At 36.3% G+C, this 19,937-nt stretch overlaps 1 protein-coding gene across 2 annotated transcripts in view; it reads right to left on the minus strand.

The window, feature by feature from the left end:
* The window catches only part of LOC128022275 (arf-GAP with SH3 domain, ANK repeat and PH domain-containing protein 2), a 29,020-nt gene extending 13,334 nt beyond the window's left edge, over window positions 1-15,686 (minus strand). The window contains exons 1-9 of one of the 2 annotated variants that reach the window (XM_052609643.1): window positions 15,336-15,686; window positions 7,010-7,082; window positions 6,543-6,688; window positions 6,178-6,252; window positions 5,705-5,754; window positions 4,778-4,907; window positions 3,980-4,065; window positions 3,461-3,536; window positions 1,044-1,130 (exon numbers count right to left, since the gene is read on the minus strand). In XM_052609643.1, the coding sequence (XP_052465603.1) occupies window positions 1,044-1,130; window positions 3,461-3,536; window positions 3,980-4,065; window positions 4,778-4,907; window positions 5,705-5,754; window positions 6,178-6,252; window positions 6,543-6,688; window positions 7,010-7,082; window positions 15,336-15,461 (849 nt within the window). In that variant the 5' untranslated portion in view covers window positions 15,462-15,686. The remainder of the gene's footprint in view (window positions 1-1,043; window positions 1,131-3,460; window positions 3,537-3,979; window positions 4,066-4,777; window positions 4,908-5,704; window positions 5,755-6,177; window positions 6,253-6,542; window positions 6,689-7,009; window positions 7,083-15,335) is intronic. The other variant, XM_052609645.1, reaches the window with a different exon arrangement.
* Window positions 15,687-19,937: the final 4,251 nt, after the last annotated feature.

Here is a 19,937-nt window from a genome sequence, read left to right on the forward strand (position 1 = left end):
ACACAAATGTTATTCATGCATCGAGGTGCTAACACCAAGAGGAAGTACCAGCTCACACTTATTATGAAGGGTTAATACATGCAGGAAATGCACAACAGATGAATGCCACTCATGCAATGAGATATATTTGAGGATTAATGATGTTTCAGTGATAGAATTGAAGACATCTTAAGTCTACAGGGCAAGTGTACGAAGAAGCATGCTGTTGACAGCTTAACATATGTTTAACTTGAAATATTCCAAATATCAACGGCTTTCAGAAATCAGAAACATGATAATCGGACACGAATGTTTCAGTGCAGTCTGACAGGAATGGTGCATTCCTAACAACAACGTCACACATGCACAAGTTCATTTTTTCAACTGCAGTGGGAAACATAAGGTGACAGTTCACGTGCAAGGGTTTATCGGAAATTACAGATGCTTGTTAACATCACATGCTAAGTAAAAAAAAAAAAAGTCTCAACTTACTCTCCTGGACTGCTATTTTGTCAGAAAAGCATTTAGAAAAACAATTATGTTAAGAGCTGCTCTTCACAGTCATTCCAGGCAATTTTATTTAATTTATTGTAGAAGATGATTGACAGAAACAAATATACATTGATCCCCCTCCACCATAATCCCATTTAATACTTGAATAGGACTAACAAATAACCCCATAAGACCCTATCTATTTATTACCCGGACAAATAATATATACCGCATGCACTGCAACATAAAATGTTATTGATTTTCCTGGAGTGAATCAATAGTGGTGGGTGAACTCTGAGACAGGAAAAACATATATTAGAGCATAGTGGTGGGTTAGTGATATCAGTGATATACATACAGTACATAGACATATATATATATATATATATATATATATATATATATATATATATGTATATATATCAGTGTATGTGTGTGTGTGTGTGTGTGTGTGTGTGTGTGTGTGTGTGTGTGTGTGTGTGTGTGTGAGAAATCTGTGTGAATTCCAAAGCAGGAAAAATGAGTGTGCAAATGGAGCAGGAATGAGGTGCAAATAGAGCGTCGTTCTTTACCTCTTTGAATTCGGGCTGCAGAGCAGGTCTGAGCTGATCTCTGAGAGAACAGAGCTGTCTCTTCTCATCATCCTGCTTATGTTTGATCTATATAAACACACACACACTTAAATTCCTCCAGAGTCATCCTACAAGTCCTCTCCTCCATGTACATTCCCCAAGCCGTGTTTTTCTAAGCGTGATTACTTAGGCTTCGGGTAAGACAATGGCCCTTTCATTAAGTTGTCTGTCACTCACAACATCACCGCAGCTGATAAAAGCTGTTTGCTGTATCAGCCATAAATGTACTGTTACCAACTGCTTACAGTGCTGGTTTTTCTCTGAGTCAGTGTGAGGTATAGCGGTGAAGGCTGGTAACCTTGATGTGCCGTGATCAAAGCAAACAAAGCCGCTCTGTTGAGATTCTTTGTGGTCTTGAATGAAAATCTGGGATGTAAAAGAATCTACATTTTTATCATCAAGAAAATGTTGGTAGCACTTCCCAGTTCTGATGCAGTTGCTAGATGGTTCTGGTTGATTTCTAGAAGTGTTAATTGAGTATTATTCATATACTATTATAGTACATATTTATTTATATTTTTAATTAGCTTTTACTTTTATGTTTCCAGTTATCATTATAAATTTAGTTTATATTTTTAACTCATTTTGTGGTTTTGTCATTTTGATTTATTTATTTAGATTACTTTTTTATTTCAGTTATAATTTAGTTTTAGTTTTAAGGTTTTCATCTATTTTTTTTTTTTTTTTTTTAGCTTTAGGTCGATAAAAAGAAAATGTTTTAATTGTTTCAGTTAACAGAAATAATCCTGATTGCTAGGTACTTTAAGAGGAATTTTGGATGCTTTTCAGCTGGTCGAGCTAGGAAATCAGCAAGTTAACCAGCTAAACCAGACCAAGAGTCCAACTTGATCCACATTAGGTTGTTTGAAAAAGGTTTTTAAGCAGGATGGAATTTTATATCTAAGATGAGAGTCTGTGTGAGTGTGCACGTATTGAGCTGATCGACTTAGCTATTTTTAGCCTTCAAACTATTGATCTGGGTTGACTATACAAAGCATGTACAAAGAGATGAAGAAATATTATAAATGCACTGTGTTAGCTTGGGGGTGATGGGATACCATAAAGATGCAGAACAATTGCCCAAAAGTCATTTGCTGCTCAGCATGAGAAATCTACTCACTGAGATATATTTGGCTGAGAATGAACAAAGAATGTGAAGGATCCTCAGTACTTTTCAATTAAAAAAATAAAGACCTCACTTATAAGATTGTGTCCTTTATGAAGTAATCTTAATACACTTGGGATCTATATGATGGACTGAGTGATTAGGGCCAATGTCATGCTCATCCTGGGCTTCATTGCTGCAAAGTGAGATGTGTTCTGAATACAGATTAGCAGATCCACCACATGACCATGACTCCCATAAACACACACACACACACACACACACACATCCTGTTAGTTGGAATGGATTTTGATTATACAGGGCCTAATCTATCAAATTGCTTGGTAGACGATGTACAGGTTATTTGTCTGAATTATTTCAAGTCAGTTTGGATTTCAACAACTTTTTCTGCATTCTGACCTTCCCTTGAGTATGCCATTACTCTCTAAAAGGTAAGCTCTCTGAATTAACAATTGAAATGTCAGTTTAGTATAATTATTCAAAATTTAGGGATAAAAGTGAAGTGATAAAAATATTTGGACAATTCTTTACTTTTTCAAACTAGAGTTATAATCACATTGTACCATAAGATAAGAGCTAAGAGGAGCTAAAGGTTTGGAATAGATAGGGTAATGATAATAATAATATACTGTCATTTAAATTATTAAAATTGGAATTAGTAATAGTAATAGCAATATTCAATAATAATAATACTAATAATAAGCAGAAGAAAAACAAAATAACAACAATAAAAAAATATGAACGTATACGTTTACATTTTTAAATATATTTTAGTTTAATTCTATTACATTTATATTATATGTTACAATATATTTTCTATTATATAATTATATATACTATTGTTTTTATTATATATTTTATTTATACTATTATTATTATTATTAACAAGAAGAATAAATAAATATTTATATGCCAACATTTTATTATCATTATATTATTATTATTGTTGTTGTTACTATTATTAGTAGTAGCATTTTCTTTTTCCCTTTCATGCAGCATTACAATGCAGTTACCATCTATTTGAGTCTTGAGTTTTTTGTGTATGAAGCCTATGTGCCTGGCAACACAAGAAAACACCTTAGATGGCTGTTCACCCCTATATCTTCCACTTTTGTAAGTGTTTTTGTGGCCTATTATGATTTTAAAGTGGGATTTGTGCCACAGCATGCCATCTGCCCTATACATTAAGAACATATCTGTGCAGGCAGCAAACATGGGCAGGATCACTCACAGCACTCAGCTGTCCCGTCAGGACCTCGATGTACTGCTTCAGCTTGTCCGTCGCAGCCAAACACTCCTGAAAGAAACTGACAGGAGAGAGCAGTTTTAATTACAAATCACATAACGAAACGCTGTTGTTAGTCAAGGAAGCATCTCTATTCCTCTTTCGCACTTCTTTCAGTGGTTTCACACCCTCTCAAATTCCAGTCACACTCAAAATAGAGTAACAGACTCGAGCGTGGAGGGATGCGACTATAAGGAAGGCAATCAGTCACACCACACACGCATTTAACTGATGGTGATGTGCCAGGCAGGCACAGGTGTGCTTCCCAGCACACAGATTTCTCTTCACACGGATGACTTTGTTCATTTTGTCATGGTACGGTTCATGCCAGTGGACAGATCTACTGTGAGAGACTGAATAGCTTGCTTTATAGTGACTTCTCCTAAAAAGGATTGTTATGTATCCATAGAAATGCACAATAAATTGACAAAACCTTTCAAAATCAGAGTTTTATCACTGACTTACTTGCATTGGGAGTGGTAGTGTTTGATGAGGTTCTGTAGCAGGTCTACTCCTTTCTTGGTCTTAATTTCATTTACTTTAATAAGGTACTGTATATGAGGAGAACAAATGAGATTTAAAGAAATTATTACTTCTATTCGGCAAGGACACTTTGCATTGATAAAGACTTTTACATTGTTATAAAAAAAGTATGTTTCAAATAAATGCTTTTTAACTTTCTATGCATCAAAGAATCCTGAAAAAAGACAACACCATTTCAACAAAAATATTAAGCAGCACAACTGCTTAAAATGAATGATAATAAGAAATGTTTCTTGTGCACCAATTCGGCATATCAGAATGACTTGTAAAGGATCGTGACACTGAAGACTTGAATAATGGCTGTTGAAGATCCAGCTTTGAATCACAGGAATAAATTGCATTTTAAATATATATTCAAATATTTAATATTTGTTATAATATTTCAAAATTGTACTGATTTTAATGTATTTTTTATCAAATATATGCAGCCTTAGTGACCATTTTGTAACATTAAAAATTCTTACAGAACCTAAACCTTTAATAGTATAGTGTTAGGTCATGCAGATGTACAGTCAGTGATTGCACTGAATTTGAGAGCAATATTGTCTTAATAATATAACGTTAAATTTTTAAAAGTAATTTAAAGTAATAGTGTCCTAGGGAAAGTTTTTACCACTCATATTTAAAGATGACAATACAGATAAGCTGATCACAGCATTAATCTAACAACATCTGTCATGTTCCTCTACAGCTGCTTACACAAACATGAGCCGATCTTACTTCACACATCTGTAGCTGGAACATCCTGCGCTCTTTCTCCATCTCTTCTGCAATCTCTCCTCCGCTCACCTCTGTGCGCACCATACCATACTGCTTCGCCAGTTCCCTCTTCTCCTTTTCGATTTTAGTGCTGAAGGGGACAGAAATCACATGACAGTGTGGTCAGCTCTACTGTATAGGGTATTACTTCATAATACACAAACAGATGGTATGTATTTGATTCGTGGAACGAGAAGTGAAGCGCGACACTTACAAGAATTACAATCAAATGAAGAACAGAAATTAGAAGGAGCAAAATAACAGTACAGGAAGTACTGAAGGATTTCTGGCAACAATCAAAGGTTAGCAAGAACATGGACTTTCAACTTTGCTACGTTAAATCTACAAAACAGAAATTATGACTCAATTACAGAAAATTGTGATTAACCTCTTTTTTTTTTTTTTGGGATGAAACACAGAATGTATGTTTCAACCTATAGTTTTTGTAAAAAAAAAAAAAAAAAGGAAATTTCGTAATATTAATTATATTTTCACATGATGTCCATTATAATTAATGCCAAAAGGACCACATTTCTGGTTTGGTGTTCATGAAGGAGGACTTGAGTCCTACAGACATATACACAAGGATAAAACTACACTAAACAACCTAAAAAAACTGTGTGAATAAATATGAGAACGAGAACAGGTGAGAGTGATGCTACAGAGAATATGTAATGTATGAGGCACAAAGAATATGAATCCTACACAGCTTCTAAAATTGGTTGTTATTTCACACACACACACACACACACACACAGACTTTTCTTGCTCATTTAGAAGATTTTACAGTATCTCTAGTCTAATGAATCAAAATAAAACCAGCGCTCAGTGGATGTCAAATAAGACAAAACAGCTTAGTTTAAAAACAGTGTTCTAAAAAGCACTCACAACTTATTCTCATAATCTCTCCACGCCTTGTCAAAAGGCTTTTTCAGGTCCTGACAAGATGAAAACAAGGAGTTAGAACAGAGACAGTCTTACATCATCTTATGGTCAAAGACGAGCATCAAGACAGAAAGAGAAGAATTAAGAAAAGTCTGTCTTATCATAGGTCTCATTACACTCTGCTTATGGTAATGATCAATGTAATAGAGCTCTACTTGCAAAGGCAGGGAACACATATGCCTTGTTGCCTTCTGGGAAAATGTCCTTCACATTTCATCTATATTTAATGGTATGTTGGGTACTATCAAAAAATGTTTAATATTTATACAAATTGTTTGAATCTGATTTAATTAGCTGAACTTATAAAATTAGTTAAAGTCAGATTTATCTACATTTATCTGATGGTAACATTTATAAAGCAAACACAAGAAAAATGTCACTTCAAGTGGATCGCTTGTATTGCAGATTCAACTTACACCTTTGACCTCTTTCAGATCCCCTTTTACCAGTGAGTCCAGGAAGAAGTTCACGTTGTGCAACATGCTCTTAAACTGATAAAAACAGAAATATTAAAATGGAAAGTATGAGCTGACAAACCCCACTGATGTCAGCATATACTTGCAAACAAACATCATTAGAAATAAATTTAACATGAATACACATGGAAGGGGATAAGGAACTGTGGACAGAGAGCTGAGACAACCTTTGGTGAGGAAGCTGAGTTGTTTGCATGTAAGGCCTATCTTGTAAGTCCAAACCATGACTCTTACTAAAAACACTCTATGGGATTACGCAGAAGCCTAATGGAAAGCCCTCACCAGAGGAGCTCCATGTGTCTCACCAAGTTCTTCATTGGCATCAGCAGTTCTTTGGAGAATTCTGCAAACTTATTATATGCAGAGGCTACTTCCTGTTCTCCGTTGTTGCAGAAATTCACAGCCAACTTCTCCATGGAATTGATGTATGACTCCAAATGTGAAATGTGGTCTGGAGGGAGATCATCAGCAAAAATTCAGCACAAACCCACAAACCATGAAAATATATCTAAGAAAACAAAGTTGATTTGATTAAAAGCACATGACAATAACAAAATTAATAAATTCATACATAGTTTGGCTGAAGGAAATGTTTTGGCATGCTCTGTCAATCTCTAATGAAATAATGCATATTCAAAAGAATAAATGAATGCTGTTTACAGCATAATATGCAGGTCATTCAAAAAACAACTATGGCATAGTAAAGACATTTGAGACAGGATGTTGATAGCAACCGGCTAACTGAAAAAGATTCAATGTAATTTCATGTTACCTTGCCCAGATATGTGCTTTGCTTTGGCTGCTTTCTTCATTTTCTGCAAGATTGCACGGTCAGAGTCCAAGGCCTGTCAAAGGAAAGAAAGAAAAATGACATTTTAAATTATATTAAAATAGCTATTTTATTTTTTACAATATTACTATTTTGAAATAAAATCAATAATTATGTAGCCTTCTTTCAAAAGCATTAAAAGATCTTACCAACCACAAACTTTGGAACGGTACCTTGAATTCAGTGTACGTCAATTTGCATAAATGCTTTTGCAAAATGCATAAATGGAAACGTATTTTCATTACAGACCACTCCAATTTGTTTAAAACGTGTTGAAATAGCCACAGCTCCTTACAGAAACACATTTCCTGTTTCAAAACAGCAATTACATGCAATCGTGAAATGATTATGAAATCATAAAAGGCGTTTGCCCACCGAAACTAGAATGCTGAAATTACACCTGCTATATTTTCTATACTAAAATCTAATCTAGTGACATGAGTAATGCAAATGTTGAGTCACTATAAGGCAACAACTGGAGCATGAAGTCTGATTGTTGTGTCATTAATAAGCAAGCAAAATTAATTAACAGCTTTGTTAGTCATGTGTTTACAGTCTGCCATCTGAGAGCATGATACATTGCTGTTTGTGGTTCAGAATAGTGAATTGCTTTCAACAAGTTGGCTCATTTAAGCTATTTCCACCTACCACAATAGTGTAGGGGTCATGTTGTGCAATAAAAAAGCATTTGTTGCATTATGGGGCCTCATAAACAAGATTCCAGATTTTTTTCACATAGTGTCGCAACATGCCTGAGATTAACTGTCTAGTTTCTTCATATCTTGAATGGGAAACAGTATTTCCTGTGGATGTCTGTCCCAATTATCCCTCCCTTCATTCAGGATAAACAGTTTGTTCCCCAGGGTGTACAATGAAGCCCTGCAGAGGGTCGTAACACTTTCCTAGCTCATATCCCATCAGCATGTTTAGCAGAACCCTAAACGGTGCCCATCTTTTGAACCACAGGTGATTTAACATTATCACATTTTTACAAAGAGAAATCTCCAAAATAGTATTAGCTTAAAAAGAAAGGTTTGGGTTTAGTACTTGAGGGTGACCCCGGAAGGCCTTTAGCAAAAAGCAATTCATTTGTTTGCTCCAGTTGAGAAAAAAGGAAAGAGGGCAGCTGCCATGTGAGGATCAAACTAAATATCTACAACAGTACATTCAATAGATAGTCTATGCTGCACTTGTTCCAGGTCAAAAATAGCAATGCAAAATGTAAATCAATTCAAAGAAGTGTTTTTACTATCACAACCATATCATATACCCATAATTAAATGCAAGAAACCACGAGATTGCACACAAACTCAATGACAAAAGGCATTAAATGCTGGATTTTAATTGTTTTTGTGTTAGGACCAAATTGAAAGTCTGGTATTTTATGACACCCAATTTTGCTCTGGAACCATAACGCAGCAAATGATTCCTAGTGTTTTAAAATCATTTCAGATTTTAAAAGTCATGTGTAGTATTCTAGTCTTACAGTATCACATAATAATGAGGTTTCCGTGTGAAAAAGTCATTGCTATTAAGTCATGTCTTCGGTCTGATCTGCGGTGTTTAGTCTTGGTGTCTCTGAGCACATGGGTTTTGTTTTGGCAGCTCAGCATGTGTTCTGCTGTCAGTGTGTCTTCCCTCTCCCACTCGTTATCATTCATTCTCTGTGTTCTCTGTCACACCTGTAGCCACTCTTTCCTCATTAGCTCTCCCCTATTTTAGTTCCTCTCGTGCTAAGTCTTTTCTCAGACTGTTGTTGTATGTGGTGCAATGCTTTGCTTGTGACCATCTTGTCATGTTTGCTGTTTTGATTTTTAGATTTTGTCTTGATCGGTTCCTTCTCATCCTGCTAGAGTTTATTGGTTCTGCTTCCTGCCCTGGCTATCTCTTTTCTTTTGAGACCTGAATACATTGCCCAAGTTGCTCTCTGCACACTAAACCCTCTCATTCAGGGAGTTCAGTGAGCCTTGGAGACTCTAGGTGTTTCTCAATGTCAAGGAAGGATCCTCGGAAGCCAGTATTTCGAGGATGCTACGTCATCGACATCCGTCGAAGGACTGTTCCAATGTCGAGGATCCTCGGAATTTCAACCAAGGACTGAGTCCTTCATTCGAAGAATATCCCATACACAGGAAAGGATGCATATGTGTATCCTTCGCGCTCTCAAATCACCCACAATCCTATGCGCGCAGCTTTGCTATCTAACGTTAGTTCAAAAATTCAAAAATGTTGAGCGTAAACGTAGTATGAGCGTTAACGGTTTTTATTTGTTACCAAACATTTGTTATAACTGTAGTAAATATAAGTAAAGTTTGATGTTTAAATGCCAGTATAAATTACTACCATATATTGTAAATTATACAAATAAAAATGGTTAACTGAACCGGACCTGTCATTTAACAATTGGTTGCGTCAACGGCATTTCTTTTATAAATAACTACCGTAGTTAAGTTGTCCAAGTAACGTTATTCAAACGGACCTTTTCACTGACGTAATGACGCAGTTACGTGCACTTGCTAGCCTGTTCCATTTACGTGTTCTCCGTATGCTAAAGAGGAGTCTCACCTAGCCTCTGAAGGAAGTTACTTGCAAGGATCAGTCCTACCGAGGAAGCATCCTTGACATTGAGAAACGCCTTCTGTGTCACAAACGACGCTCTGGTTGGTGTGACTACTTGTGTCACGGATAACGCTAGGATTGGTTCCTGCGGAGAGGCTCTTTCCAAGGCCCTGTGGACTTGATGTTATCCTCCATTTTAAGTTCTTGTTGTTTTCCCTATTTGCTCAGTGAGAGCATAAACTTTTCTGTTCCCTGCAACTGTGTTTTCCCTGACATGTCACCTCACTTTTCTGAGTGTTTTAACACTGCTGTGCGGTTGCTAGTGTGTTCTAGGTGGATGTTAGGTGGCCACATTCACAAACGTCCTGTGTTTTAAGTTCTCTAAGTCAAAATGAAACCGAGTTGCAATCTTTTTCCATATTGTGACATACACCTGAGTGCAATGGATATTCAGTCTATCCAGTGGTTGTTGATTGGATTTTAACTTGTAAGTGCCACACTCCAAAGTTGAACCACACATTTAAAATGACGTGTCTCCAGCTAAGAAAATTATGTTCGAGATACATTTTACTAATGTTCCCGGTGAGTTATGAAAATGCATGTTGTATGAACATTCAAAATGTCTTTGGTTATATACAAATGTTATGGATACATTCTGTTTTATCAATTTGCAAACATTATGGGAATGTTACTTTTGAAAATTCTGAGTGTCCTGAAAAAAACAAAAAACTTTAGATGAACATCCAATTAAAATGCTTAAGAAGAATGTTCCATGAATGATGTACAAATAAAAAAGTTTTAATGTTCCTGCATATTAAGTGTAGGAGAGCAGTTTCATAACATGATTAAAACTCTGTAACATAACTACTAGATTCTTTGTTCTCCTTAGCCTTGATGAAATCAACTTCCTTTAAAGAAATCTCAGTTTCTATGGAGACTTCTTCCTGTTTCAAAGCCGAGGACTTCTGTCTGTGACACTCTTGTCTTATCTTGCTGTTTTTATTCTCTAAGGAAATAGGCCTGTCAAATGCCAGCATAAAAGGATTATAAGCAATTAATAATGGTTGACATCGCACATGATAGTATGAAGAGGAAGATGTAACTCACTGTTATTAGTTCAGAGAGCGTGTAATGAACTCCTCGTACAGCACAACTGAGAAACATGTTGGGTGTGATCTGAAATCATCTGACATTGGGCAAGAGTCAACTGTCACTTAAAAAACACTTAAAGGGATAACTGATCCTAAATTTAAACAGCTAGCATTGTTTACTCACACTCGAACTTGTATAATTTTTTGCTATTCTGTGGAACACAAAATTATTTATTGCAGAAGCTGCTGGGCTTTTAAATGCAGATTTCCAACTTTAATTTTGCCTGTCCTTCACATAAAACTATCATAGCTTGAGAAGACCAAATATATTGTATGGAATACCTTTATATGATTTATGTTGTTGTGTTCTTTTTGTAGCTTTAACACTTCATTTAAGTTAGATAAACAGGAGACCAAGGAATCACATTCAGAGCAGCTCGTTTTACATCAAGGATGTTTAACTTCCTTAACTTTAGTCCTTCCAGTCAGCTCTGTGTACACTGAGCCAGTAACAGTTCAACCATACAGTGCTTCACCTAGAACAGCACTCCATGCTGAAATTCACATTCCCCTGACTAGGCAGTGAGAATTCTGTACTCAGCATGGCTAAACCTCACAAATCTTTTGTTCTTTATGGCAGCAATGGTGCCTGGCCTTTTAAATTGCATTTAGTGCTATTACATGGAAATGAATGTGAAATTCCCCACAGCACACATAGAAAAGATAGAACAAAGTAAGACAAGTGATAAATGATAAATTATGATAAATTATGATAAATTATGAAAGTTGTCACCAGAATGTTGCTGATTCCGTTTATACTGCAAAAAGAAATGCCATCCTCTTCCTAACATTGTACCTGGGAGAGGTTGATCCACAACTCTAAAGAAGACAAGCTGTTTGAAGAATGGATGGATGGATATAAAATTTAAAGGAATAATTTACTTGAAAATGCAAAAAAAAAAAAGTATATGTTTAATATTTTTCATACTTTTAGAAAATACTATCTTTACATATTAGTAAAGGTCAAAAGGTCAAAATATTCATAGATTTTTACCACATTTTGATATAAGATAATATCTAATATTGTAATATAATTTAGCAAATTATATTTAGACATAAATGATTGACTAAATAAAACTTACTAACTCATCTGGTTTTCACCTAAATATGAAATAACACCTTAATATGGGATAATATGATACGGAGCCCCGCACATGACATGCAAGGGAAAAAAAAAAGATTGTGCGCACGATTTACTAATTAGTTCCCTCAATGTACTAAAACGTGCACACGATTACTTTTGTGTTCCCTCGATTTACTATTGCATTCCCTCGATTTGCTAAATCGAGTGAACAAATTAGGAAATCATGCACACAATTTATAAATCGAGTGAACGAAATAGTCAATCGAGGGAACGCAATAGTAATCGTGTGCACGTTTTAGTACATTGAGGGAACAAATGAGTAAATCATGCACACTTTTTTCACACATTTTTAATAATATGACGTATAACATTTTTTTATAGTATACACACAAAAAAAATCCAGTTATTGAATTCATTCAAAGATGTTACTCTGACAATGGTGCTGTTTCTCGCATTTGAATTAAAATCTTATTTCTTTCAGGTTCTTTTTTCAAAACTTTGTTATTTTCCTTGGCAAAAACAGTGTCTCATTTATCGCAAAAACAGAACAGCTTCTTGTACTAAAACATAAAAGCCACAATGCTTCCTGTTAGGAATCCACCATGAGACATGCAGTAATAATGTTTTGAGCTCTAAGGCATTCTATAATTGAGAAGCACAATCAAATGTGTATCTCCCTCTTTTGCGCTCAATGAAGCAAAGCCCACACAGTTGCTCTTTTAACCACTGGTGGATTTCAGCTACTTAACCAAGGCTAGAAGTGAAATTCAAACAATATTGCACCACACAACCATGAGTTCCTCTGCTCAGTCATTTTCCGCCCATTGTAAGGTAAAAAGGTAAAAAGTGACTTAAAACTGGAAATTTTCAAACTGACATCTTGAATAGCTTATACAAATGTTGTCCAGAAGTGCTATGATCACTCATTTATACTAGTTGGTCTCATATAAAGTAATAAGGCATGCTATTTTGGTATATTATGCTCTAAAGACAGAGTGGTTTGACACAAACACACACACACAGAAATTCAGAAATAGCAAAAACCCACTCAGATGAAACTCAGCAACAAGAAGAACACAGAGCAGGTTTGTCATAAGTCAGCAGATGTTTTATGATATAACATATGCTGATGCCACTTCATTTGATAAGATGTTGCCAAAATGACATATTACATAATGAAATAAACTTTAAAAGGGATAGTTCACCCAAAAATAGCTATTCTGTCATCAACTCGCCCTTATACCAAAAAAGTGTATGAATTTCTTCTAAAATATTAATAACAAAACTGTTGGTTATCAGTAATGACAGTAATGATTTCACTGGGTCCCTGGGGAAACAATGCCACAGGGTTAAGACAAATCGGTTATCAGTTACTTTACCTATTGAATTAATTGAATTTTATTTTATTTTATTCTGAAGATGCTCTCGGTAGTTTTATTTTTCTAGAAGAATAATATCATTCACCTTTAAATATATATTTTACAAAATACTATTCAGTTCTTTGTTTTAAAAAAACTTGCAACTTTAAAAGAACTCTGCATTACTTTAAATGGTTAAAACAACAGCCTCAGCTACTCCTGCTGGTGCAGCAGATTATCCGAGCACTCCAATTATCTTTCATTATTCCTCTCCGGTGCCTCTGCTAATCCCCAGTCGCCTCTCATTTCAATTTACTTTCAGCAATATACAATGGGTACGCACGAGCATCATGTTATGTTGAAGAGAGATAGCTGAGGTGTGTATTGGATCTTCATCAGACTGTCCAGGGAAATCTTTTCAGCTCCTGCTTTGCCATTAAGTCACATGACCTAAACACAGACTCTATTATAGCACGGGGGTTCCCTTTATCTCTCTTGAGGTCAGTGCAGATTAAGGCAAAGCATCTGTGTCGTCTTATTTCCCTCTCTTTAATTTTCTCAAATATCAGGTTGGTGGATCCAAGTGCTCACAGTTTTGAATATTAGAGGGCAAGTGAGATTAAACACTAAATGAACTGGAGTAGGTCTTGTACCAAAAGAATGTTAAGCACAGAGCTGAAAATAATTCACTATTTAAAGAGACAGTTCTCCTAAAACATGAAAGTGTGTGTGTGTGTGTGTGTGTGTGTGTGAATGAAGTCCTGGTCTCCAAAAGAACGACCAGACCACCACTCAGACTCTCTTATAGACTACCGCTTTTGTCTTGAACCCCCCTGAGGCTATGCGTGTGCAAAGCTCACTAGATATTAAGGGTCCCATCCTGTCACATGAAACCCAAACAATCAAGCATGTAATGCGGTGCACTCTTCAATTTGTATGGCTGTGTATTGCACAGGCCAGGTCATCACCATGGTTACTTCACATTCCACTATGTCACTCTTATTAAAGCAGTCATCATTCAATTGTTACCACCATGACCTGGCTGTACGCCTCAAATTGGCACAACTGGGGGTCTGAAAATGAACTCTCCAAGAGCCAATATGAATAAAAATTGGATTCTGGTTTATATTATTATAAGCTTTATTAGAAAAATGATGGCCTGTGCTGTCAAAATCTGCAATAGTAAAAACATATCTTTTTTTTTCAGGACAATAATATACCAGAAATAAAATATGATCTTCATTAAAACATCCTTTGTCATCCAATCATCACAGCCCTAACCCTGAAATCAGAAGCCAGTGATTGGTTCATAGCTAGGAGGCTTGTTTCAACAACAACAACAGTAACAAAGGATGCTGACACAGAAACGTTACAGTCCTATTCATAGACTGATTCCTCTGCTCCAGAAGATCCACGAATCCAAAGCCGGCTTTTGTTTATGAAGATCAGTGAATGCGAGATGAAAGGCACGTGCTCGTGATAATACACCAAAAGCTCGTACTGACGCACGAGGAAAGATGCGCGACATAGATAGACATAGGCTAAACAAGAAATAAAAAGTAAATACATTACTGCAAAAACGGAAAGATTGCAAAGTATTCGGTGCAATTTAATGTGCAATAACGGCGAGGAAATGATGTTAACGCGCAATGAAATGTGTGATCCTTCCTCTTTCAGCAGTAGCATATTGTATGCCATATAGAGACATGATATTTAATCATTATAACAAATTTAAAAGCACCCCGGTTAAATGAATAAACGATTGATATACTTTAATTTAGGATTTAGCTTGAAATCATCTGGTTCGTGTTGGAAATGGATTCAACAAGACAAAGAGCATCAGTATATGTTGTAGTAATCTTTGAAGCAGTGTTCATACAGAAAAATACATGAAAGCCAACGCGTTCATTGGATTAAGCTGTTCTGCATTGAAACAAAGCAACGTTAAACAGGATAAAGGGCATATTGCCTTCACAAAGACATTCTAAGACCAGCTCCTGATGATGGACAGAACAGAACGCCTTCATTTCATTCATCATGTTGTACAACTTAACTGTCAAAGACATTACAACGAGCGAATACACCAGAACGCAGCACATGGAAGTCTAATCTCATACCTCCTCGATATTGTAGGCGGAATTTCGGCAACTTGTCATTTTGGTGTAGAAGGAAGAGGTGGTGGGAGAGCTGTAGTCCTCCAAAGTCTCCGCGATAAACTCGTCCACCGATATGAACTCGGGCATTTTGGAGGAAAATTAAGAAAATGCAAATGATAAAAGAAATGTTTCACAGCAAGCCCATCAAAAAGGTTCACACTGTTGGTGAGAGGAAGTAGCTAGGAAAATGTCAAGCAGTTCTGAAAAGTTAAGACAACAGGAAAGTAAAGTCCAGCAGTGTTGTATTTGGCTATAGTGGCGAGAGCGCATAAAGAGGAAACTGGTCGGTTTTAGTGTCAGTCTAGCGCTGACTGCTCGATAGTGCGCATGCGCAGTCGGCCGATGGTCTCAGCACATCGGTGGCTGGGTGGTTGACAGTGGTGAAAGAAACTATTAAAGGCATCCACTGTGGTCAGTATACTATCCGGTAGTGGAGATGGCTTTTTTAAGTGCATTGTGAAAACAAATAAAGACACCAGAGTTGCATACCCTATATGCTTATATTTATTTAAAAATATTTATATGTTTATACACAGCCACTATGTTAAGACTGTGTCTTAAAAAATAGTTTGACCAGCAGATAGATAACCGGTAAGTCTTACCTTCAGATTCAAATTAGACCAATCAACCATTTTATGTCTAGTCTTGGCAGGCTATGCAACCGGTAGATATTTTATCTAAGATATTTATTGAATCTCATCTAGGCTCTTAGTTTAATTGCTATGCAGTAACTAATTATGTCAATTAATAATGGACGATCAATAATAATTTTAGGTCAAATATTAAGAACAAATCATTCATTTTGACATTTTATTTACAGTGCAAACACGTGCAGAGAAGTGTGCATTAGGGCAATTTTCTAAATATTATTATTAATCTGTGCAAATATATAAGAGTTATATTACTGACTCCAAAACATTGAAGTGTCTTTTTGATTTATTCAGATTTAAAACAGCATCAACTTCGATCTTTCGGTGAAGGGAGTATTAGTTCAGTAGGCTCTTTGTAAAAAAAAAAAAAAACATGAACGATTCATTGACTTAAATAAATCATTGAAAACACTGATTCATTCACGAACAAAACGCAGCTAATATTTAAGCACTAAAAACATGTCTTGGGGGGGGGGGGGGGGGGGCTATATCCACACACTGCCTGCCTTTTGTTTTGAGAGCATAGAAAATAGCATAGCATAACACATCAGTAATAAAGACTGGAAGTCACCTATCCCAGCTGTCATCTCTGATTAGATTCACTCACCAGTCAGCTGCAGGCTTCATTCTACCCAAGACAGCCCAAACGCCCTGCAGAGAGCCTGTGACCCCTGCTGCACTCTTCCAAGCTGTTCATTCACAACAGAATGTCAAACTCAGATCGTGTTTACTGGAAGCCTAATGCCTTTAATAATGCCTAATGCCTAAAATATATATAAGGTGATTTATTTTAAGGTGACCACACTGGAAAAAAAAAAACAAATTAATTTGAAAAAAGTCAAATGTTGTCAAAATACTGCAAAGTGATTCAATTAAGTTTGCTGGTAGAGATGGCATTAAAGTGAATATCTCAGAAAGCTATTATAATAGACAGATTAATTACATGTTTTCATAAATTGATTCACTTCACTCCTAAAAGTTGCTATAGCTGATGGAATCTGATAAAAAATGAAAGTGACAATACAATTACAACTGAGATGAGCATACAATGGACCTCCTTAAAAAAAGAGGCACATCATGGTGATGGTATCAGATGGAACTTTATTCAGATGATTACTTTATTCAAGTACCATGGTATTCACATAGAATTGTGAAAGTGAGAGTGAAGTGAAAGTCGTGACATTTGCCAAGTACTTATTATAAAAGTACCTGAAATTGGTGCTCTGCATTTAACCCATCCAAGTGCACACACACAGCAGTAAGAAGTGAACAAACCGTGAACACACACCCAGAGCACTGGGCAGCTATAGATCCAACGCATGGGGATCAACTGGGGGTTCTGTGCCTTGCTCAAGGGCACCTCAGCCGTGGGTATTGAGAGTGGAAGAGAGCTCTGTTCATTCACTCCCTCCCACCTACAACTCCTGCCAGCACCGAGACTCGAACCGGCAACCTCTAACCATTAGGCCACAGCTGCCCCGTATAGTGAACCTTAAAGTTCACTTCTTTTTTTGTGACATCCTGTCCTTAACACTGAGGTGTGCTGGTGTATAGATTCATCACACTGCTCAGTTCAGGAACATTACCATGGAAACTGTTTATCATTAAGTGATCATTTGCGTGTCCATTAGCTGTTAGTTTTTAGTTGCATTCCCATGTGACAGTAAGGCTTCACTGGTGGATTCCATAATTACCCTCCTCTACATCACTGGCAATTATCTCACATGAGTGGGTTTAGATCATGTTCCCCTGAGATCAGCCCAGAATGATGCACAGAGTGCTATACAAGAGGGAAGACAGTGAAATATCATTTACTATCATTAAGGCACATGCTGTCAAGTTTTATATTATCACTCTGCATGAAAAAAGTCTGTTTTCTAAAGATGCAGAAAGCATGTTCCTGAATACAATAGACTTTTTATATATACTGATGTTGGTTTCACTGAATCTGTTGCATATACCGTGATTAATCTGGAGCTCATTTCATTTATCGAATTTTCTGTTATGTATCTCTTTTATGTATGTATGTATATATACAGTATATATATATATATATACCAAAGCACCAGCATGATTAGAATTTATTTTTGTAATGTTTTTAATAGAAGCATCTTAGGCTCACCAAGGTTGCATTTATTTGATCAAAATACAGTAAAACAGCAACGATGAGAAATATTAATACAATTTAAAATAACTTGTTTTCTATATTTAAAAATGTAATTTATTCTTGTTTTGGTCTGCAAGAATAATTTCTTATTATGACCAATGTTGAAAACAGTTGTGCTTCCTAATATACAGTATTGTTCAAAATAATAGCAGTACAATGTGACTAACCAGAATAATCAAGGTTTTTCGTATATTTTTTTATTGCTACGTGGCAAACAAGTTACCAGTAGGTTCAGTAGATTCTCAGAAAACAAATGAGACCCAGCATTCATGATATGCACGCTCTTAAGGCTGTGCAATTGGGCAATTAGTTGAATTAGTTGAAAGGGGTGTGTTCAAAAAAATAGCAGTGTGGCATTCAAACACTGAGGTCATCAATTTTGTGAAGAAACAGGTGTGAATCAGGTGGCCCCTATTTAAGGATGAAGCCAACACTTGTTGAACATGCATTTGAAAGCTGAGGAAAATGGGTCGTTCAAGACATTGTTCAGAAGAACAGCGTACTTTGATTAAAAAGTTGATTAGAGAGGGGAAAACCTATAAAGAGGTGCAAAAAATGATAGGCTGTTCAGCTAAAATGATCTCCAATGCCTTAAAATGGAGAGCAAAACCAGAGAGACGTGGAAGAAAACGGAAGACAACCATCAAAATGGATAGAAGAATAACCAGAATGGCAAAGGCTCAGCCAATGATCACCTCCAGGATGATCAAAGACAGTCTGGAGTTACCTGTAAGTACTGTGACAGTTAGAAGACGTCTGTGTGAAGCTAATCTATTTTCAAGAATCCCCCGCAAAGTCCCTCTGTTAAAAAAAAGGCATGTGCAGAAGAGGTTACAATTTGCCAAATAACACATCAACTGGCCTAAAGAGAAATGGAGGAACATTTTGTGGACTGATGAGAGTAAAATTGTTCTTTTTGGGTCCAAGGGCCACAGGCAGTTTGTGAGACGACCCCCAAACTCTGAATTCAAGCCACAGTACACAGTGAAGACAGTGAAGCATGGAGGTGCAAGCATCATGATATGGGCATGTTTCTCCTACTATGGTGTTGGGCCTATTTATCGCATACCAGGGATCATGGATCAGTTTGCATATGTTAAAATACTTGAAGAGGTCATGTTGCCCTATGCTGAAGAGGACATGCCCTTGAAATGGTTGTTTCAACAAGACAATGACCCAAAACACACTAGTAAACGGGCAAAGTCTTGGTTCCAAACCAACAAAATTAATGTTATGGAGTGGCCAGCCCAATCTCCAGACCTTAATCCAATTGAGAACTTGTGGGGTGATATCAAAAATGCTGTTTCTGAAGCAAAACCAAGAAATGTGAATGAATTGTGGAATGTTGTTAAAGAATCATGGAGTGGAATAACAGCTGAGAGGTGCCACAAGTTGGTTGACTCCATGCCACACAGATGTCAAGCAGTTTTAAAAAACTGTGGTCATACAACTAAATATTAGTTTAGTGATTCACAGGATTGCTAAATCCCAGAAAAAAAAAATGTTTGTACAAAATAGTTTTGAGTTTGTACAGTCAAAGGTAGACACTGCTATTTTTTTGAACACACCCCTTTCAACTAATTGCCCAATTGCACAGCCTTAAGAGCGTGCATATCATGAATGCTGGGTCTTGTTTGTTTTCTGACAATCTACTGAACCTACTGGTAACTTGTTTGCCACGTGGCAATAAAAAATATACTAAAAACCTTGATTATTCTGGTTAGTCACATTGTACTGCTATTATTT

The sequence above is a fragment of the Carassius gibelio genome, chromosome A11 (assembly GCF_023724105.1).
Source record: "Carassius gibelio isolate Cgi1373 ecotype wild population from Czech Republic chromosome A11, carGib1.2-hapl.c, whole genome shotgun sequence".
Classification (NCBI taxonomy): Eukaryota; Metazoa; Chordata; class Actinopteri; order Cypriniformes; family Cyprinidae; genus Carassius; species Carassius gibelio.